A 22968-nucleotide genomic window follows, 5' to 3' on the forward strand; every position below is an offset into this window, starting at 1 on the left:
CCCTCCCACATCAGAGTCTTTTCCAATGAGTCAACTCTTCACATGAGGTGGCCAAAGTATTGGAGTTTCAGCTTCAGCATCAGTCCTTCCAATGAACACCCAGGACTGATCTCCTTCAGAATGGACTGGATGGATCTCCTTGCAGTCCAAGGGACTCTCAAGAGTCTTCTCCAACAACACACTTCAAAAGCATCAATTCTTCAGCGCTCAGCTTTCTTCACAGTCCAACTCTCACATCCATACATGACCACTGGAAAAACCATAGCCTTGACTAGAGGGACCTTTATTGGCAAAGTAGTGTCTCTGCTTTTGAATATGCTATCTAGGTTGGTCATAACTTCCTTCCAAGGAGTAAGCGTCTTTTAATTTCATGGCTGCAGTCACCATCTGCAGTGATTTTGGAGCCCCCCAAAAATAAAGTCTGACACTAAAGCTTGGACTCTGTCAAACTTTGCCCCAATTCTATGTTGCAATATATTCTGATCAAGCCCCTTCATGCACATGCATGAATCCTTGGCTTAAAACTTCCAAAATTTCTCTGTTTGGAAGACACTACTTTGGGAAAGATTCCCTAGCATACTGCTTGCTTGGTGCAAGAAATCCTCCCTGTGATCTTTAGCTTGGTTATCTTTTGGCTCAATCCTGACTAAGAGGTGAACCCAGTTTTCTGGGAACAATTTGAGAAGTACTGTTATAAAGCTGTTCACCCAGGACAATTTTACCAAACTCTAAGGATTTTTCTGAGGTTTGTTGTTGTTTAGTTGCTAAGTCATGTCTGACTTTTGTGACCCCATCGACTACAGCACACCAGGCTTCCCTGCCCATCACCAACTCCCAGAGCTTGCTCAAATTCATGTCCATTGAGTAGATGATGCCATCCAACCATCTCATTCTCTGTTGTTCCATTCTCCTCTTGCCCTCAATCTTTCCCTGAATCAGGATCTTTCCCAATGAGTCAGCTCTTTGCATCAGGTAGCCATAGTATTGGAGCTTCAGCTTCACCATCAGTCCCTGTAATGAATATTCAGAGTTGATTTCCTTTAGGATTGACTGGTCTGATCTTCTTGCTGTTCAAGGGACTCTCAAAAGTCTTCTTCAGCACTACAGTTGTTCAGCACTCAGTCTTCTTTATGGTCCAACTCTCACATCCATACATGACTACTGGAAAAACAATAGCTTTGAATATGGACCTTTGTCAGAAAAGTGATGTCTCTGCTTTTTAATATGCTGTCTAGGTTGGTCATAGCTTTTCTTCCAAGGAGTAAGCATCTTTTAATTTCATGGCTGCACTCACCATCTGCAGTGATTTTGGAGCCCAGGAAAATACTCTATCACTGTCTCCATTTTTACCCCATCTATGGATCAGATACCATGATCTTAGCTTTTTGAATGCTGAGTTTTAAGCCAGATTTTTCACCTCTTCTTTCACCCTCATCAAGAGGCTCTTTAGTTCCTCTTCATTTTCTGCCATTAGGGTGGTATCATCTGAGTATCTGAGGTTGTTGATATTTCTCCCCGCAATCTTGATTCCAGCTTATGAGTCATCCAGCCCAATATTTTGCATGATGTACTCTGCATATAAGTTAAATAAGCAGGGTGACAATATACAGCCTTGACATACTCCTTTCCCAATTTTGAACCAGTCTGTTGTTCCATGTCCAGTTCTAATCGTTACTTCCTGACCTGCATATAGATTTCTCAAGAGGTAGGTCACAATGGTTTGGTATTCCCATCTCTTTAAGAATTTTCCAGTTGATTATGATCTATACAATCAAATGCAGAGTACATCATGAGAAATGCTGGGCTGGAAGAAGCAAAAGCTGGAATCAAGATTGCCAGGAGAAATATCAATAACCTCAGATATGCAGATGACACCACCCTTATGGCAGAAAGTGAAGAGGAACTCAAAAGCCTCTTGATGAAAGTGAAAGAGGAGAGTGAAGAAATTGGCTTAAAGCTCAACATTCAGAAAACGAAGATCATGGCATCTGGTCCCATCACTTCATGGGAAATAGATGGGGAAACAGTGGAAACAGTGTCAGATTTTATTTTGGGGGGGCTCCAAAATCACTGCAGATGGTGATTGCAGCCATGAAATTAAAAGATGCTTACTCCTTGGAAGGAAAGTTATGACCAACCTAGATAGCATATTCAAAAGCAGAGACACTACTTTGCCAACAAAGGTCCATCTAGTCAAGGCTATGGTTTTTCCAGTGGTCATGTATGAATGTGAGAGTTGGACTGTGAAGAAAGCTGAGTGCCGAAGAATTGATGCTTTTGAAGTGTGTTGTTGGAGAAGACTCTTGAGAGTCCCTTGGACTGCAAGGAGATCCAACCAGTCCATTCTAAAGGAGATCAGTCCTGGGTGTTCTTTGGAAGGAATGATGCTAAAGCTGAAACTCCAATACTTTGGCCACCTCATGTGAAGGGTTGACTCATTGGAAAAGACTCTGATGCTGGGAGGGATTGGGGGCAGGAGGAGAAGGGGATGACAGAGGATGAGATGGCTGGATGGCATCACTGACTTGATGCACATGAGTTTGGGTTAACTCTGGGAGTTGGTGATGGACAGGGAGGCCTGGCGTGCTGCAAGTCATGGGGTCGCAAAGAGTCGGACACGACTGAGCGACTGAATTGAACTGAACTGAAGGGTTTTTCTGAGTTTTACTTCCCCAATGAGACATCAACTATTTTTCCTCCCCTTTTTGCATCCATTTTATTATATAGTGTAAATCATAATGATCAGTAAAGCCAACATAAAGAATATAAAAATGGGTCTTTGAGGCTCAAGGGCAGTGGCCCAGCGCAGGAAGAGGAAGCTCCTGCAGATGTGTAAATGATTGCCAACCTAACATAAACGCTTGACAGCTCCGCTGTCCAAGCTGCTGGAGAAAGCAGAAAGCTGGCGGGAGCGTTAGTTCCTCCTTCCCGGCCCCGCCCGCCGCCACTGAGGGTGTGGGCGTGGGGAGGGACTCACAAGACGCCACGCCTCTGCCTGGGCTTCCTCCAGCTGCGGGGTCTGGAGAAGGTCGGGGTGTTGTCACTTCCTTCGGAGCGGCTCTCTGTATCCGGGTCGGCCGCTGTACTTGCCGCTGTGGCTCAGGGGCTGGGCCCGGGTCTCGCTGCCGTCAGAGAGGAGCAGGCTGCGCTCGGCGCTACCTTCTGCGACCTGGCCGTCAGCCCCACGTCGCCGGCCTGGAGGGGCGAAGAAGACGAGGAGGCCAAGGCTTCCTCCGGGGTAAGTGCCCCTCGGGAAGGCTGGGGGCCGGCGGGTCTGAGCTGAGAACAGGCCTCGGGGGCAGACATCCGAAGGGCGCACACCCGGGGCGGTCCGAGAAAGGAAGCCCCGAGCTTTATCCGTTATGGGAGGCGCCCTGGAAACTGCCCGGAGGCGCTTCCCGGATCCCCGCCCCGCTTTGGCCCCCGCCCTTGGCCAGGCTTCTGTTTGCTTTTTGCCACCCTTGCTTCCCCCCTTCTCCCAACCCTTTTCCATTCGTGGTGGTTGTGCTCGGCTGAGAACCTGCCCTCTTCTCGCCCCCTGCACACTTCCCCGTCTGGGTGCAGTCACTGGGCCCTGTTAGTCCCTTATTTCTCACCAGCGTCCGTCCTGGTACAGAACAAAGGAACTTGGATGTCTAACATGCTCCACACCCTTGGGGAATAGACAAGGAAGCGGCATTTGTAATGGACCTTGATTCGTGAAAAGCTGAGTTCCTGCATGGACACTATCTTTTACTTAAATAGCTAGCACAGGTAGCTTGGGTTTCCTTGGTGCACCTGATGCCATGGATAATCTGCTAGACCAACGCATATTAAATCAGAAATTTATTTGCGTCTATTACGTCGATTTGAAACTTCCCCTTGGTCTGCTGTGCTCTGGCAAGCTCTTTGAGAGCGCGGCTTTAGTCATCCAGGTAGTCTTAGCGCCTTCCATATAGTTTAATGAAATGTGTGATTGATCTTTGATGTTGCTTTTTCCCCCCATCTTCACCTTTAAAAAAAAAAAGAATCAGGCTGCTTCTCCTAATGCTTAACTACTTAACTTTTAAAATTTAACGTATTCTTTATCTAAAATTGTATAGGAATTTCTACAATTTGTAAATGGATGTTTCCTCAGAATTTTAACTAAAGTTACTGTATCTAGTTATCCTATAGACCATTTTCTTGATGATCTTGCATATCTTCTCCTTAGTTCTTATCATTTTACATTGTCTCCACACACTCTTTTTAATTTTCATAATCTCTGTTGCAGCATAATATTTTTAGTTTTAGACAGGAAGTATGACAGGTCTCCTTCTGCAAACATAGGACTTGAACTCAATCATCGTGTTAGTGTTACTGGTGTCTTTAGGCATTACAGAACCTTTGAAGCTGCTGCTGCTGCTGATCACTTCAGTCGTGTCCGACTCTGTGCGACCCCAGAGACGGCAGCCCATCAGGCTCCCCCGTCCCTGGGATTCTCCAGGCAAGAACACTGGAGTGGGTTGCCATTTCCTTCTCCAATGCATGAAAGTGAAAAGTGAAAGGGAAGTTGCTCAGTCGTGTCCGACTCTTAGCGGCACCATGGACTGCAGCCTACCAGGCTCCTCCGTCCATGGATTTTCCAGGCAAGAGTGCTGGAGTGGGGTGCCATTGCCTTCTCCAAACCTTTGAAGCTAAGTTTAGCCAAATCTAGCTTGACAGGCTTATTCTGTAGAAAGTTGCCAGTGAACTGGAGACAGTGCTGTATTAGAAACAATCTAGGTCTAACCTGGAAACCAGGATGTGGTTATTTGCCTCAAATATAGGCTAAAATGGGGATAATAACCCCATATTTTATATGTGATACAGAATTTTTGGTTGGAATGTATGAGATGGATATACGAAGAGTTAGTAAATGGGAACGGAGAAGGCAATGGCACCCCACTCCAGTACTCTTGCCTGGAAAATCCCATGGACGGAGGAGCCTGGTAGGCTGCAGTCCTTGAGGTCCCTGAGGGTCAGACACAACTGAGCGACTTCACTTTCACTTTTCACTTTCATGCATTGGAGAAGGAAATGGCAACCCACTCCAGTGTTCTTGCCTGGAGAATCCCAGGGACGGTGGAGCCTGGTGGGCTGCCGTCTCTGGGGTCGCACAGAGTCGGACACGACTGAAGCGACTTAGCAGCAGCAGCAACAGCATTAAATGGGAAAAGCACTGTTTGGAAAATGGTTCTGTTCATTCTTCTGGTGTAATGCTCACAGAAGGAGCAGCAATGGAAAAAGACACCTAAGAAAGGAAGTATATGTATAGCCAGATCAGATAATTCAACCTTGGCTGACTGTGGATCGAAAGATGTCATTTTAAGCTTACACTCTATAAAGCAGAGTGCTAGTATAATGTGATGATAATAATATTCCAAAGTTATACTTTTATATTACATCTAATATTTGTAACTCTAGAAAGTATTATAAGTCAGTTATTAGACTTTAATATTCTTAAAGGTCTCAGAGCTCTCCAGTATGTTCTGCATACTGATAATACAATCAATGCACCTTTTACGGTTGGCATAATTGTACTGTGCTTTCTCTTCACAATTGTGAGAAACAGCGCTATTGTAATTTTTCTTGAATTTTGTATTAACATTTCTGATAGGGTATCACATTTAATTGAGGTATGTAATTGACAGATAACTTTTTTTTAGTTTTATGTATACAACATCATGATTTTGATATTTGTATACATTGCCAAATACATATGATAAGTCTACTTAACATTCATCACCATATTTAGTTATAAAAATTTTTTTCTTATCATGAGAACTTTAAAGATTTACTGTCTTAGCAACTTTCATATATCTAATACAGTGATACTAACCATGCTGTACCTTTCTAGAACTGCTGCTGCTGCTAAGTCGCTTCAGTCGTGTCCGACTCTGTGCGACCCCATAGACGGCAGCCCACCAGGCTCCCCCGTCCCTGGGATTCTCCAGGCAAGAACACTGGAGTGGGTTGCCATTTCCTTCTCCATTCCAGAACTAACTTACAGCTAAAAGTTTATACCTTTCTACGCCTTTCATCCATTTCACCCACTTTCCACCCTCCACCTCTGGCAACTGCCAGTATGTTCGCTGTCTATAAGCTTTTTCTGTTTTGTTTTAAGATTACACACACATAAGTGAGATCATAACGTGTTTGTCTTTCTCTTTCTGACTTACTTTACTTATGTTACATAATGCCTTCAAGGTCCACCCATGTTGTGGCAGATGGCAGATTTTTTAAATGATTGAATAATATTCCTGTGTGTGTGTTTATCCATTCATTCACCAGTGAATACTTAGGTTACTTGCATATCTTGGCTATTGTAAACAATGCTGCTGTGAACATGGGGGTACACACATCTTTTCTAATTAGTGTTCTAATTGCCTTCTGATGAATACTCAAAGTGGAATTGCTGGATTGTACCGGAATTCTGGTTTCAATTTTTTGAGGAACTTCCTTCCTGTGTTCCATAGTGGCTGCACCAGTTTGCATTCCCACCAAGGATTTCCTTTTCTCCACACCCTCACTGCTGCTTGTTATTTCTGGTCTTTTTGAGAATAGCCCTTCTAAGCTGTTAGTATCTTTGTGTCATTTCATTCTTAAAAACCTACATGCCTCTGCTCTCAAGGAAACAATGAGAAGCAGGCATGTAGGATCTTTACAGAGGTGGATCGGTGACCTTCCTGAACATACAGGCTGGCCGAAAGTATTTTCTGTGTGCTACCAGTACTACCAGCTTCATAGGAAAATGTGAACATGAACATTTGGAACAAGGTCCTTTCGTTTAAATGGGGATGTGAAAGGCTTGCCTAAGCATGTCCTTTTGCCGAACAAAATTGATTTGAGTGTACATGTTGACTACTAGCACTTATTCCACCATCTGTGTTAAACTACGTAATAGTGAAGTTGTCATGTAAAATTTTAAGTTATAATTTGGGCATTTCTAAATATGATCTTAATATTTAATTTTTACTTATATTGTTAGGATGCATGAGGAAATCCCCAGTTTCATCTGGGTTGAATTTACCACCACACCTCACTGGAGTCAGCTATACCGTTTTGAATTTATCTCTATCACCACCACTGATAACTGGCATAAGTAATAATGTGCCACTGCTACCACAAGTTTGTTGAGAAATCAAGTGATTCCTGTTGCATTTGGTTGTTTTGACAGTTAGCATCTTAAACTGTTACTTCCCCGTTCTGATTTATTTATATTGTGAGTCAGCGATATCCTGATTTCCTTCAGAGTTGTAGTGCTTGTATTGCTCCTTTCTTGCTTCCTGTTCTTACAACTGCTGATAATGTGGTTCTAAGAACAGTCATCTTTCAAGGACTTTGTAACTTTGCCTAGTTTAAACTTTACCTGGTGTATCAATGTTTTTCCCTCTAAAATTTGTGATGAAATGATTAAGAGGGAACCTATTTTTCTCTACCTCTAGGTCCTGTTTAACAAACTTCAGTAATTATTCCCAAACTAAATATCCATGTCCACATGCTGGGGTGTATTAACATCATGTGACTCAATGATATTAAAGTAAAAATTGAATGAATCAGCTTAGTTAGCTGACAGATTCTGGTTCTCTGTGTTTAAAGTAGTATTTTCACGTGATAGACTTACTGAGGTGGTAAAATAGCTAAAAGACATGGTTTATCTTTTAGAATTGCACAAGGTGTGTGTTTTCTCTTACAAACATGGGATATTTTTACCAGCAGAAATGGACAGTATGTTAGTTGCCCCAAATATTTTCACTAGTCTTTATTGAGGTGTAAGACTTAGCAGGAAGCCTATTTATGTAGTTTAATTAGAAAAATAAGCTTGAGGTTGAGCAAAGCAAATGCTTATTATTCAGTGTTACACCTTACAATTAAATATTTATTTTTCAATTTAACTAGTATTTACAGGCTTGTTAGTGCCAGACACTGTGCTAGATGTTGTAAACATAGAGGTAGCAACCTCCAGTCACTGCTTATATTTTTGAAATATTAAATATTTTTGAGTATGTGAAGTATTTGAAAAAATACTGAGAGCGTCCTGTTATTTTTCCAACACCCAGTACAAATGTGAGACTAAATAATGAAACTTCTCTCGTTATTAAATCTAGGATAAAACATTAGTTCACTTTATAGTGAATATCAAAGGTTTAAATAAGTCAAGATTATTGTATTTTAAGTGTGTTTTCCATTCATTTCTCAAAATTGCTTAAGTTTTTCCCAGAGAATTAAAAATGCCTTATTCCTACATATAAATTAACTGACTTTTCCTAGCAAATATGTTGATGAAGAAAAGACAGCATTTGCTTTTTTTTCTGTTTGCAACTGGCTCCTAAAAAATGTAAACCTTTTAAAGATTTTTGAAACTCTTAAGCCTAAGTAAGAATTCAAACTGGGAAAAAAGCCTCCCAGTCTTGGCAGAAATAAGAATTTAGTTTATTGTGTGAAATCTAACACTTTAGAAAACTTCTATGTAATTTTGTTATTGTTGTTCTGGAACACAATGGTTTTTTGCTACAGCTTTGTGTATCTTTTGAATGTTATAATGACACAGCAGATAGGCAACCATTAAACATGACCACTGGTTACACATACATGGTTTTAAAACTTAAATAATTTAGAAGGATTTACTGTGAAAAGCCTCATTCTCCCCATCTCACCTTCTTCTTCCACTGGTGTCAATCACTTTTACCTCTGTTTTAAAACTTCTAGTGATAACTAGTAATACTTTCTGTCTCTTGAGATGTATGTGTTCAGTTCAGTTCAGTCACTCAGTTGTGTCCAACTCTTTGCGACGCCATGGACTGCAGCACACCAGGCTTCCCTGTCCCTCACCAACTCCTGGAGCTTGCTCAAACTCATGTCCATCAAGTCGGTGATGCCATCCAACCGTCTTATCCTCTGTCATCCCCTTCTTCTCCTGCCTTCAGTCTTTCCCAGCATCAGGGTCTTTTCCGATGAGTCAGTTATTCACATCAGGTGGCCAAAGTATTGGAGTTTCAGCTCAAGAATCAATCCTTCCAATGAATAATCAGGACTGATTTCCTTTACAATTGACTGGTTTGATCTCCGTGCAGTCCAAGGGACTTCGCAGGTCTTCTCCAACACCACAGTTCAAAAGCATCACTTCTTTGGCACTCAGCTTTGTGTATGGTCCATCTCTCACATCCATGCACGACTACCAGAAAAACCATTGCTTTGACTGTATGGACCTTTGTTGGCAAAGTAATGTCTCTGCTTTTTAATATGCTATCTAGGTTGGTCATAGCTTTTCTTCTAGGGAGCAAGAGTCTTAATTTCATGGCTGCAGTCACCATCTGCAGTGATTTTGGAGCCCAAGAAAATCAAGTCTGTCACTGTTTCCCCTGTTTCCCCGTCTATTTGCCATGAAGTGATGGGACTGGATGCCATGATCTTAGTTTCTTGAATGTTGAGTTTTAAGCTATCATTTTCACTCTCTTCTTTCACTTTCATCAAAAGGCTCTTAGTTCCTCTTCACTTTCTGCCATAAGGGTGGTGTCATCTGCGTATCTGAGGTTATTGATATTTCTCCCTGCAATCTTGATTCTGGCTTGTGCTTCAGCCAGCCAGGGATTTCATATGATGTCCTCTGCATATACGTTAAATAAGCAAGGTGACAATATACAATCTTGACTTACTCCTCTCCCAATTTGGAACCAGTCTGTTGTTCCGTGTCCGGTTCTAACTGTTGCTTCTTGACCTGCATACAGATTTCTCAGGAGTTACTTCATTTTTTAAAGTTAAGTTTACTCATCTATTGACTTACTCTACTGTAAGTAAATCAGATATTCCGTTTATACCTCCTGCCCCTTCAGGTTGCCACAGTTTTTGTTGTAGTGCTAACCAGTTGACCTTAATGATTTCTTAAATATATTTAAACCTCTCTTTCATATTCCATCAACCTTGGCAAACTCTAGATCCGTCATTTCATAAACTGAGGATAGTAACACCCATATCCTTCCTTAGAAAAACTGAAACTAAGTTAAAGCATGTGGTTGCGTGAATAGAAATATTCACTAAGATCAGTGTCTGAAAACTCATGCTAAACTACATGAGAAAAGCTTGGTATAGATATGAAACAAAAATATGGCATAATTCATTTACTGAACAGGTACTGAATAGCCCTCTTTAAGTGGCTCAGAAATCGTGGCATTGGAACTATGGAGAAGTAAATATAAGAGACAGCTCACCACTTGGGCTCTGCTGAATTAAGAGTATAAATGCTAGTTACTAGTGTTCAATTTCCAGAATTAACCTCTCTCCAAAGGACAGAGAATTTGATGATGGGTCTAGAATAGAGAATATATTTAGTTTTATTATTTGTGTCCCTCAGCCCCAAAATTGCTTTTCCATAATTCACAGTACCTAATAAATGGTAAATCATTTCCTGGACACACACATGTATGTATACATGTGGAATAAGTACTTCACTCCACAGCACCCTTATCACAAACGGTAATTTCTAGAATATATATACTCTGACTCTTTTCTAATTCTTGGGGTGGGGGAGGGGAATAGAAAGTAGTAGTTGCAACCCACTAAAGTTATTTCATAACCAGGGTGAAAGTATGAACTCAAATATAAGATTATTGCATCTTTTCAACAGATAATGTGGAAAATAAGCCTATGAATTTTTTTCTTTCTCTCTCTTTTCTTTTTTAACAGGATTTTGGCACTGTCGATTATCAGGAGTTTGTAGTTGACATTGAATCCAGACTGAGGATGGAGGGGGTAGAACTTAAGGAAGAATGGCAAGATGAAGATTTTCCAATGTGAGCAATGTTTTTAAATGAAAACAAATTCAAAACAGAACTTCACTACTTCTTTACTGAGGTGTCACTTACTAAATGAATATTGATCGGACTCCTTAAAGAAACCCAGTGTTGCAAAATGTTCATTAAGGACTAGTAATAGAGTCTTCAGGATTTCTAGAGGAAGATGGTCTTTAGAAGCCTGCAGGAAGCATTAAATTTTATGCTTTTATTTTAAGACAAAAACTTGTTAAGTTAGACAAGGAAAGCTTTCTATATTATCTGGTGAGCGACCGTGACACATTTGTGTGTTTACAGTTCTGTCGGCACTGGTTAGGGTAAGAGAAAGAGAGCAAAGGCAGACCATATGTTTAAGGGATCCATGCCATTTTGGTTAGAAGACCATCTCAGTGCATAAGAAGATTACTTAGCAGTTGGAATAGGAACAGCTGGTGGAGAGTACTGAGTCATTGCATAGCACAGCATGATAATCATAATATAGAAATGCTGAGCTCAAAAACATACAATCGTCATTTTCATATTCCCTCTGTAAGTGACAGTTTAGCTTCATCGTACATTGTATTGTACATCCCATTAAATTCATGCATTTGAAGTATATTGTAAAGTAATGATTTTTTAAATTTGTTTTGTAGTTGTATTTAAGAGCTGTTACATAGGGATTATATACCTACTTTTATGTGTTACTTATATAGATATGTAAATCAATTGAGACAGTTTGAAATTTTTCTTTAACAGTAGTTTGTAAATTACTCAAGCTTAAAGAAACATTGCTTTATTCAGTTTTCCGCATAATTGTTTCTATAAGCTATTTTAATAGATCTTTGAATGTCAAAAGATTTTTTATTTTTTTAATTTCTGGGTTAAAAATTATGTCTGTGTGTTTTAGACCTTTACCAGAAGATGATAGTATTGAAGCAGATATATTAGCTGTAACTGGACCAGAGAGTCAGCCTGGTAAGAACTTGACACTTAGAAAATAGACTTTTATCTGTGGTATTTCTTTCTAACACACTTTGTCAAGATATAAATTATACTCCGTTCTTGTTCCATCATAGGGTGCCAAAGGGTAAGTTGACTGTTTAGGAAAGCATTTTTGGAATGCTTTGGAATACTTTGCAAAAACATACCCTTGGGTTTAGAAATTTTGATCATGAAGGAGAGAGGGAAGATGATTTTTAGTAGTAAATAGTGACTGTAAGTTCTGCTTCTGTTTTTTAAAAAGGCATATCCTTACTGGGATGTGTCAGCTTGCTGTGATACAGAAGCAGTAGTGATCAAAGTCCAAAGTTTGTAAGTAAGGGCTTTGGAATTGTTTAATGAATGTTATTTTCTCAAGAATAAAGTGATTAAAGTTCCCTTATTCGATTTATGGATGTAAGCATTTTTTCTAAATATATCTTTGATTTTTCTTTTTAACCATTCCAGGCTCACTAGAAGTTAATGGCAATAAAGTGAGAAAGAAACTAATGGCTCCCGACATTAGCCTAACTCTAGACCCTAGTGATGGCTCTGTGTTGTCAGATGATTTGGATGAAAGTGGGGAGATTGACTTAGATGACTTAGATACGCCATCGGAGGACAGTAATGAATTTGAGTGGGAAGGTAGGTGTTTCATTGATTTTACCTGACCTTTATTAATGATTGTGTTCATGTATATGCATAGTGGCATTTTCACTTGACCATGAAACCAACTAAAATCAATGATTAAGGGATTTTATTGAAATAAGATATTATCAGTTCTAAAGTTCATGTATAGGTTGTAAAGATACAAAATTTGGCTAACGTTGAATATTATGGCTTTCCAAACTGTTTATAGTAGATTACATGTGGCTTTATTTTGTTTTAATTGCCTAGTGCTATAAAGTTATGTCTTTCCATTTAGCTTCCATATATTGCTTGATAATTACAGCGTGTTCTTTTATTCAGTCAATCAACTGAGAGGGAAAGCACTGAAAAACATATTTTAGGGAATTCTTAAAAGTAGTTAAGAATTTGCAGAGAGGGAGTTCTATAGGGAGGGTTTAGAGGTGTGTTTTTTGAGTTTTTTTTTTTAGTGGGTTCATCTGATAGTGCTGTACTTTGTAAATGACCAGCTTGAACTAATGTGGTCTCCTTGACTCCACTCTTAGATTTGTTATCATTAGCTATTTGGAATTGAAAGGAATTGGCATGTGTTTTGCTTTGCATGCTTCCTTTAGTTAGATAATTGCTGTCTAGTATCTTTGTAGTTGGAAATAATTTATATATATATATATTTCATCTTTTAAGTGACCTTTGCTTCCAAGCATAAGTTTAGCACTAGGTATGTTATCCGCAATAAAGAGTAAGATTCTTAATGTACTTTATCTTTTGTTCTTTTTTCTTCCCCATTTTACTGGTTCAATAAGCAATCCAGTAGTAAACAATATTTTATAAAGATACTGAAATAGTTTTCTGCCTATGTGTTTTGTCTCTTCTTTCTTTAATGCTGCTGTAGTCATTTCCTGGAAGGATATTTTCCGTTAACAACTTTGTCTTGGAAACAGACAACTAACATACAGTAGGTTTCCCCTTCCCCCATTTCTTGATAAGGACTGTGATACTAAAATTTTGAAATTCATTACATCATGAAAAATCAGCTAAAATGCAACCTTAAGGTGTAAATCATACCTGATCACTGGTGCTTGTGCTTTGGCTAATGTCAATTTAAAATAGACTTTTGCATGTACACTTTGGAATATTATCAAATAATTTTCTGCTTTATGAAACTGATCAAATGAGAAGTAACTATTAACTTGTTAACCACTTTCTATCTGGTATTATAATGTTTGGGGAATAATTTATGTGTTCAACAACAAAAAACACTCGCACCCAGTGAGTTGCTTTAGTTAACATAGTGGTAACTATCTGTCAAGAACAGTGTTGTCAACAGAATCTGCAAATTGTAGATATACATTGTACTGCAGTTAGGTCCTCTGAATTAAGCAATACAAAAAAAGTTAAAGAACTATGATTTCCAAAAATAAAATGGCCTTATATCAAGAGTAAGCCTTTTCCTCTATTATGGAAGAAATATTTAAAATTCCACAAACAGGGAACTCTACTCAATATTATGTAACAACCTAAATGGGAAGAGAATTTGGAAAAAAAATAGATACATGTATATGTATAACTGAGTCACTTTGCTGTACATATGAAATTTTCACAACATTGTTACTCAATTATATCCCAATATAAAATAAAAAGTTAAAAAATATTCCACAGAAGTTATAATAAAAAATATTCTCTGAACAGTCTAATTAGATAGTAAAGTGGTTAACATGTAATTTGATTTTTATTGTGTAAGTAACAATCTATGAATCAAAAATCTTTTATTTTGACAGATGATCTTCCAAAACCCAAGACTACTGAAGTTATTAGGAAAGGCTCAATTACTGAATATACAGCAGCAGAGGAAAAGGAAGATGGACGACGCTGGCGCATGTTCAGAATTGGAGAACAGGACCACAGGGTTGATATGAAAGCAATTGAACCCTATAAGAAAGTTATCAGCCATGGAGGTAAGAGTTACCAAAGATTTTTCAGATTTTTTAATACGCTATCAGAATCTGAATGCTTAGAGAATCTTTCCTTTGAGATATTAACATAATTTTGAAAGTATAATAAACATTGTGTCCTTTTAGAAATGTAACAGGCTTGAAGTAAAAGAATAAAACATTTAAAAATTGTTAATATACACATACAATAAGTTCCAAAAGTATAAGAGTATACAATGAAAACTATCTCCCTCCACCCTTATCCCTAAACACCCTTAAACTGGGACTTAACACTCTCCTCTTTTTATCCATTTATACCCCAATACTTTGGCCACCTGATGCGAAGAGCTGACTCATTTGAAAAGACCCTGATGCTGGGAAAGATTGAGGGCAGGAGGAGAAGGGGACGACAGAGAATGAGATGGTTGGATGGCATCACCGACTCGATAGACATGGGTTTGGGTGGACTCCGGGAGTTGTTGATGGACAGGGAGGCCTGGCGTGCTGCGATTCATGGGGTCGCAAAGAGTCAGACACGACTGAGCGACTGAACTGAATTGAATTTATATGGAGTAAAATACTCTAATCCTTTGTTTTCTTTTTACAGTCTTTGCAAATTCCTTTTTTAATTTTCCATATTCATTGAGAGAAAACTGACATGTAACATTGTATATAAGTTTAAGGATTCATTGAGAGAAAACTGACATGTAACATTGTATATAAGTTTAAGGTATAATATATGTTGATTTGATGCATTCTGTATTGGGAATGATTGCCACCATAGCATTTGTTAACACTTGCATCACATCACGTAATTACCAATTCTTATTTGTGGTCGGAACATTTAGGTCTAGACTACCCTTTTAGCAACTTTTAAGTACATAATAGATATTGTTAACTCTGTTAACTGTTGTCACCATGTAGTACATTACTCCCCAGAAATTACTTATCTTCTGACTGGAAGTTTGTACTTTGACTGTTATTTCCCCTTTTATCCCATCTCTGGTAATTACCGTTCTAATCTCTGTTCCTGAGAGTTTAGATATTTTAGATACAAATGATACAGAGTATTTATCTTTCTTGTTTCATTAGAAATGCTCTAATCTTAAGTGCATAATCCACTGAGTTTTGACAAATGCCTATATAACCATATATACTCATATAATCTACACTATCTAGACAGACAGAACATTTTCATTGCCCCAGAAAATTCTCTGGTACTCCCTCTCAATGAATACCCTCTCTGCAGTAACCACTATTGTAATGCCTACCCCATGGTTAGTTTTGCCTGTTACGAAATTTCCTGTATCTGGAATCACAGTTTACACTCGTCTGCTTTCACTCAGCGTAATGATTTTGACATTTATCCTTGCTGTTGCATGTATCTGCAGTTCATTCCTTGTTACTGCTGATTTGTTTATCCATCTCTATTTTGATGGGCCATGTGAGATTTTTCCAGTCTGAGCTATTATGATTAAAACTGCCGTGGGCGTTGTTGTACAAGTCTTTGTGTTTATAAATACAACCTGGCCCTTTAAAATATGATTCTTAATTTACCTTAAAACTGTGAACAAATCACTTAGCTTTACCACAAAGTAGAGAATTCATTCTGCATTTTTATGGAACACCTACTTTGTGTATTTCTGGAATATACAAATATAAGGCTTGGTTCCTTAAGAAATTTACAAGTCAAATAGGAAAAGCTGTGAAGTACAGCTATAATTTCTATCATTCTGACTGTCCTGTATGTAGAAGTTTGCATAGTCACTCTTTAAATAGCACCAGAATGTTACTCTGTAGATCCTGTCATATAACCTGAATTCCTCCTAATGCAGGACAAGGTGCCACACAGGTCAAGCAGATTGGTTTTTTCACATAGTCATTTCTGCTTAATTTACTCTCTGCCAAATGCTTTCTCCTGCTTATTTCTATGGTCTTCATTCATTTGAAAACAAATCACGTGAATGCTTGCAGTTGCATTATTCTGCCTAGTTTAGTCTTACGCAGTGAAGAAAACAGGATAATATGGATCAGGAAGTCCACAGATAATGTATTAATTCAGCTCCATTCATTGGAAGCAAGTTGTGAGACCTGCCTCATGGTTTAAACCTAATATTTTTGAGACATAGCACTTTATTTAAGAGAAAATAGTAATTAGGGCCATTTTGTCCTACTGAGTTACTGCAATGTGTTTCGTGACTAAGGGGTTAAGAAAGGTTGTGAAGATTCTAATGAAGTGTTCAACCTGTTCAGTGCATGTTTGTAAGCAACAGGAATGAAAGTTAAAGCAGAAATACTTGTTGCTGGTTACAGCTTAATATCTATTATAATTAAAACATTTACATTTTAGAGATTATAATTAAAACATGTTTTAGTGCTGTTTTTCTTCATTTAGTCTTATATCAGAGATATAATCTTTTCTTACTTTGTAAGACCCTAAAAGCTACAAAATGCTAGACATCACTGAATGTGAAACTATTTTTACATGTACTATTTACATGTAAAAAAAAGTTGCATAAGAATGTTTTATTGCAGATGTTGTATATTCTTGGATTATATCATTCTGTCTACTTGATAAAATAGGGCTAGCTTTTTGAGTATGCTAATTTAAGTGGGTTTCTGGTTTATATGGCCACCATTTCCTCATCAAATTTTATTGTTTTTGAGAAGAGAGGATTTATTTATTTATTTTTTTAATTTTATTTTATTTTTAAACTTTACAATATTGTATTGGTTTTGCCAAATATCGAAATGAATCCTCCACAGGTATACATGTGTTCCCCATCCTGAACCCTCCTCCCTCCTCCCTCCCCATACCCTCCCTCTGGGTCGTCCCAGTGCACTAGCCCCAAGCATCCAGTATTGTGCATCAAACCTGGACTGGCGACTCATTTCATACATGATATTATATATGTTTCAATGCCATTCTCCCAAATCTTCCCACCCTCTCCCAAGAGAGGATTTAAAGATCTTTGTAAGACTATACAAGGTCAGACCAATGACAGCAAAAAATATACTTTTTGATTCAGAAATGTGTGGAACATAAACCACTATAATTTATCAACTATAAATGATATCCCCTGAAAAGGCTTCAGAGTGTAATCATACTGGTTTCTTTTTCAGGGTATTATGGAGATGGATTAAATGCCATTGTTGTGTTTGCTGTCTGTTTTATGCCTGAAAGTGGTCAACCTAACTATAGATACCTGATGGACAATCTCTTTAAGTAAGTAGATCATCACAATATTTGGAAAGAACTGAGTAAGTCAGATCTCTAAGAAAGTGCACTTTATTTAGCTAGGTAAAAATTGTAAATATCCTGGTTCTGGTTCCTTAAGTCTGTTATTTGGCATTCTGAAACTATTCCAACTCAACAGAAGAACTGTCATTCTAAAACTGGAAGGGGTATTACAGATTATTTGTTCCAACTTCTTTATTTTACATTTGAGGACACATTAAGTGCTTTATTGTGGGAAATTTCAAACATATACAAAGGTAGAGAGAAATATATTAAATCTTTGTCTAACTCTCACCCACTTCCACAATTATCAGTTTATACATTATTCCCATAAATACTTCCCTCATGATATAATTTTGAAGCAAATCCCTGCAAAGTATTTATCATCTATAAACATTTCAATGTGTATTTCTAAAAGAAAGAAGTTTTTTGTTTTTTTTTTTTCTTTAAAAGGCAATAATACTAATAGAGTTTTGAATTTTTGCTTTCAGTGAAGGAGAGGGAAGGGAATTGTGTTATTTGGATAAACCTGGTTTGGTTCTGCATAGCAGTGTTTAAGACTTTATTTTTATAGGTATGTTATTGGCACTTTGGAGCTGTTAGTAGCAGAAAACTACATGATAGTTTATTTAAATGGTGCAACAACTCGAAGAAAAATGCCCAGTCTGGGATGGCTCAGGAAATGCTATCAACAAATTGATAGAAGGTATTGTAAATACAAGTTAAAAGCTAGTCTGAATAAATTTTATAATGTCCTTATTAGTTTAAAATTTATTTTCTGTTACCACTTACAGGTACCATGTATCTACTTCATAAATTACATTTACTAATTTCATAGCAAGTTTCTGTTTTCAGACTTATAAAATTGCTCTTTATTTCTCTTTTGTACCACATCAGACATTTTCCTATAGTTTATATTTTGAGAAAGGATGGGGAATTCAGTACATTTCCTATTTTATTACATTCTGGGTTTTGCTTCATTTATAGTGCTTAGTTGAAGAAGGAAATGGCAAACCACTCCAGTTTCTTGCCTGGAAAAGTCCATGGACAGAGGAGCCTGGTGGGCTACAGTCCATGGGGTCACAAAGAATCGACCACGACTGAGCACATAGTGCTTACTGTATTTCGTTATTTATGATGCTTATTTATCTATAATCTTTCTTTGGAGTGAGCTCTAGAATTGTATTCTTCTGAGAGTCGTGCATGCTGATAGAAGGAATTTTGATTCTCTCTTTGGTTTGATTTGACCACAGCTAATTCAGAGTAGTTTAATCAACTCAGGTCTATGAATAGGTTTCTCTTCATACATGAACATGACATTGGCTGGTTCATGTAATTTTTTAGTGTTTAATGATTATGATAAGTATAAACTATAACAATAAAACAGCAGTTTTTATTTCATCATTTTAAGTTTTCTGGGATAATGCATTTAACTTTCAATCAGAATTTTAGACTTGGTGTTGGCAGTGGTGGTTTAGTCACTAAGTCGTGTCAGACTCTTGCGACCCCATGGGCTGTAGCCCACCAGGCTCCTCTGTCCATGAGATTCTCCAGGCAAGAATACTGGAGTGGGTTGCCATTTCCTTCTCCATTTAGACTCCATAAGAATACATTAGATCTGATTCATGTTGCCTGTTCCCTAGGTGATTTCCCCTCTCATCTTTCTGCCTGCCCAGTGCCTTTCATGTTGTTGAAGAAATCAGTAACAGTTTCCCCTCCATTCCTGAGAAATGAAAAGAGCTTACTTTTATATTCATCATTGACCTCTACCCCTGACTGACAGAGTCCTGAAGACAAGTTGTATACTAGGAGACGTTTAATAACAGGCTACACTGTGAAAATAAATATGAATGAAGTAGAATTAATTTCATGGCAGTGGGAAGGGCCATTTCAATTTAGGAGTGCTTTTTGTTTTATCTTTTGTTGTCTTTAGTAATATATCTAAATGACAGCTCTTGAATGAGGGTTTTTTTTTTTTTTTTTCAGTTTTTTGTATAGACTTGCACAAACTTATTGATGACTTAGCTTTTCTTCTAGCATTAGAATTTGTAGAGTTTTTTCAAACTTTTTTTTTTTTTTTTTTAACTCCAGGTTACGGAAAAACCTAAAATCTCTAATCATTGTACATCCCTCTTGGTTTATAAGAACACTTCTGGCTGTTACAAGACCATTTATTAGGTAATTTTCTGAGAGCCATTAACTCAAAAAAAAAAAAAAATCTACAAACTCTTTGTATGAATGTTTTGTCAATTCTGTTGGTCAAAAATATTAAGGTATTTATCTTTATTTTTTTTCTATAGCTCAAAATTCAGCCAAAAAATTAGATACGTCTTTAATTTGGCAGAACTAGCAGAGCTTGTCCCCATGGAATATGTTGGAATACCAGAATGCATAAAACAGTATGTTGTGTTTTATTTATTTCATTGTATTTGGATCTTTATATTTTGATATACAAGAGGTAAATATTTCGGCACCTATTCTTTCTCCCTTCATATATTATAAATATTTTGTAACTGCTCTTTTTTTTATAACGAAGAAAAGGGGGAAGAAGACACTTTTTAACACCTTCCTTTTAAGTCACCATTTTCTTTGGGGTATCAGTTGAAGTAGGAGAAATTGTTTCTGGTTTGGTTCATTTATAATTTTAAAGACTAGTGACAGTCTAAGAGATGATTCTTGATTGGTCAGTACTAAAGCACATTCTCCACACCTGAACATGCTGCTCTTTAAATTTAAGTAAGCTCATTATGGCATCAAATAATCATATTACTAGGGAAATAAAATATATTTATATCAGCCTAACCTTGATACTTTTCAGTGGCTGTAATTTGTTCTGTTTACCAAATTTACTTATGTAACTTCTAGAAGGACTTAGCAGAAGGCTGTTAACATAAATACTTGAGTATCACAGTGCTATAATGTAGAAAAATGTTTCTTTGTTCTAATAATCTGAGGTTTTAGTTTGTTGAATATATCAACACCACGTTTCTTACGTCAGTTCTGACTTTCTATATAGTGTATTAAGTATTTTTGCGTTTGCCTACAAACTTGAGTTTGTTGTTAGAGCCTTTTTTTTTAAATTTTTGTTCATCTTCATAACATGTATATTTACTAAAATAACTCTTCCCCACCAAGGTATGAAGAAGAAAAGTTAAAAAAGAAAAAGAAAAGGTATATGCACACCTTGACTGGGTTGCATCTAGACTAGTCCATTTGCATCGCACAGACTAACTCTTCCTTATCGGTTGGTTAGCTTGTAGACAAAGATAACAGCATTTGTAAATATAAATATACCCCAGGACCCATATATGCAGTGAATCCAAAGTTCGTGCTACTGAGTGTGGCTTGGATTCTCTCTACATAGAAAATAAAGGCCAGTTAGAAAATAAAGGCCACTTAATAATGCCAGTTAGAAAATAAAGACCACGTCTCCTTCCTCCTTTTGGTATAAATAACAGATGGTAAATTCCTAAGAATGCTCTTTGAAATATCAATTACTTATAATACCTTACCAATTTGTGCTTTTGAAATATTTATGTTCTTTTTTAATATATCAGATTACCCCCCTGGGGTTGATAATTATATTTACAATGCAGATATTCTTTGGCTAACCAACATTGATTTCCTTGTATGCTTAAACAATGGCCTGCTAACTAGTCAAATTCTCCATGTGATAAAATACCTAAAAGTTCAATGTACCATTTGATAGTTAAACACTCTGCTTTCCATCTTTAATTTAATTTTGAATACTTCCGCTTTGAGCATAACAGACTGTCATCTGTTAATATGTTAGCATAGAAGATGAAAGGCAAGGGTATAAATTAGTACTATTTTATATAGTAATTTAGAAAAGTACAGGATTTAGATCTGACTTGTTAATGGATTTTTAAAATATTGACAATTAAATCAGCAAAACAGATTCATACAATCTTTCATAAGAGTTAAGGCGTGAGATTTATTTATTATTTGGACCACTGTGAGGAATTAAAGCTGAAATATTCTTAACTTCACATTTAACTTCAAACACATTTTGGTTCTGTTGATGAGCAAGAATTCAGTTGACCACATGATCAAATCATAGCTTTACATTTCTATATGACACTTTACAGCTAAACATTTTGAGATAGAGATAAGAACAATGATTTTAGATCTTGCTCATTTCTCACTCCTCTCAGGGCATTGGTGTGCACTTGCCAGACAACTGGCTGAAATATAGTCTGTAATTATAGAATATTTTGAAGGCAGCTGCTTCATAGATTTCAAGATGATTGCCTTTGTGGATGAAATCTGCTGTGTTGTATCTTTTTACAAAATACTTAGTTAAGTAACTTAGGCACCAGAAAAAAAGTGGAATTGTACTTTTTATTTAAATGTATTGTTTGAAACTTACAAATACTCTTTTTATCTTGACTTTTTTTTAACTTTTGTTTTATTTAACCTTAAATAGAATCATTACATATATCTTTCAGGCACCTCTTAGTTTTTGTACAAAGTTTCTTTAGCCTTGAAAAATAATCCTTGTCAGCTTGAAAATGGCAACATTCAAGTTTAAAAATAGAAGGGCATGTTTTTAATATCAAATTAACAGAAGCTACCTGTGGGGAACTTACTCAAGGTAAAATCTCTATAATGAGTACTGGTGATAGGAAGATTCAGAGCTAAGTGTGCTTAAATATAGCAGTTTTAGATGTTGGTTTCAAACAACTCAGTGTAAGTGTAGCCAGATAGATGTTGACTGTTAAAATGTTTGAACAGAGTTTTAAAATAAAGCAATTATGAAATTAGTTCATAGTGATATTTCAGATGTTGAAAAGATTGATGTATATATTGCATGCCTTATCAAGAATATGTACCTTTCAAATTTTTGATACCAGTATAACTAATATTTTTAAATGTTGTTAATCTGGCTTTACCACAGGCCAAGGCTTTGGTCATAGTAATAGAAACAAGTGTGAAAAGTATCTTCATATATCATACCAAGATGTTTTAAACTCCATCAGTGATTCAAAGTACTACAAATAAAAATATACAAATATAATAGTTATAAATTGTTGTACATTATCTGTGAAGGGTTGTCTGTAAGTTTCTTGTGGTTAATTACATAATTCTCCTAATTTTTAATCTACATCTAGATATTTCTGATTATTAAATTCTGTGACTTCTTACTATCAAGATAAATGAAAAGCATTCAAATTCTTAGTGTACCAGTAAAATTCTGGAGAATAATTATGGCATCCATAAATATGTACTTTCATCACTGAACTTAAAAATACAAATTGATCAGTTGGTGGCAGTTGTGGCATTTAAATATATCAGTTAACAAAATAGTTTTTGACAAGTTATTTTTCCTGCCACTCAGATCACTTAGCTCCCTGCCCCAGCCATGTTACAGTTCAACATCTTAATATGCCTGTTGTAATTTGAA

At 37.0% G+C, this 22968-nt stretch overlaps 1 protein-coding gene across 4 annotated transcripts in view; it reads left to right on the top strand.

Annotated features, from left to right (window-relative positions):
• The first annotated feature begins 3023 nt into the window (after positions 1–3023).
• The window catches only part of BNIP2 (BCL2 interacting protein 2), a 57768-nt gene continuing 37823 nt past the window's right edge, over positions 3024–22968 (top strand). The window contains exons 1-10 of one of the 4 annotated variants that reach the window (XM_070797486.1): positions 3025–3238; positions 10684–10790; positions 11677–11744; positions 12216–12392; positions 14153–14329; positions 17429–17531; positions 18118–18249; positions 19635–19721; positions 19844–19942; positions 20679–20714. In XM_070797486.1, the coding sequence (XP_070653587.1) occupies positions 10741–10790; positions 11677–11744; positions 12216–12392; positions 14153–14329; positions 17429–17531; positions 18118–18249; positions 19635–19721; positions 19844–19942; positions 20679–20714 (929 nt within the window). In that variant the 5' untranslated portion in view covers positions 3025–3238; positions 10684–10740. Of the gene's footprint in view, positions 3239–10683; positions 10791–11676; positions 11745–12215; positions 12393–14152; positions 14330–17428; positions 17532–18117; positions 18250–19634; positions 19722–19843; positions 19943–20678; positions 20715–22968 lie in introns of all 4 variants that reach the window. The other 3 variants (XM_070797485.1, XM_070797484.1, XM_070797483.1) reach the window with 3 other exon arrangements.

This window comes from Bos indicus, chromosome 10 (genome assembly GCF_029378745.1).
Source record: "Bos indicus isolate NIAB-ARS_2022 breed Sahiwal x Tharparkar chromosome 10, NIAB-ARS_B.indTharparkar_mat_pri_1.0, whole genome shotgun sequence".
NCBI classification, from domain to species: domain Eukaryota; kingdom Metazoa; phylum Chordata; class Mammalia; order Artiodactyla; family Bovidae; genus Bos; species Bos indicus.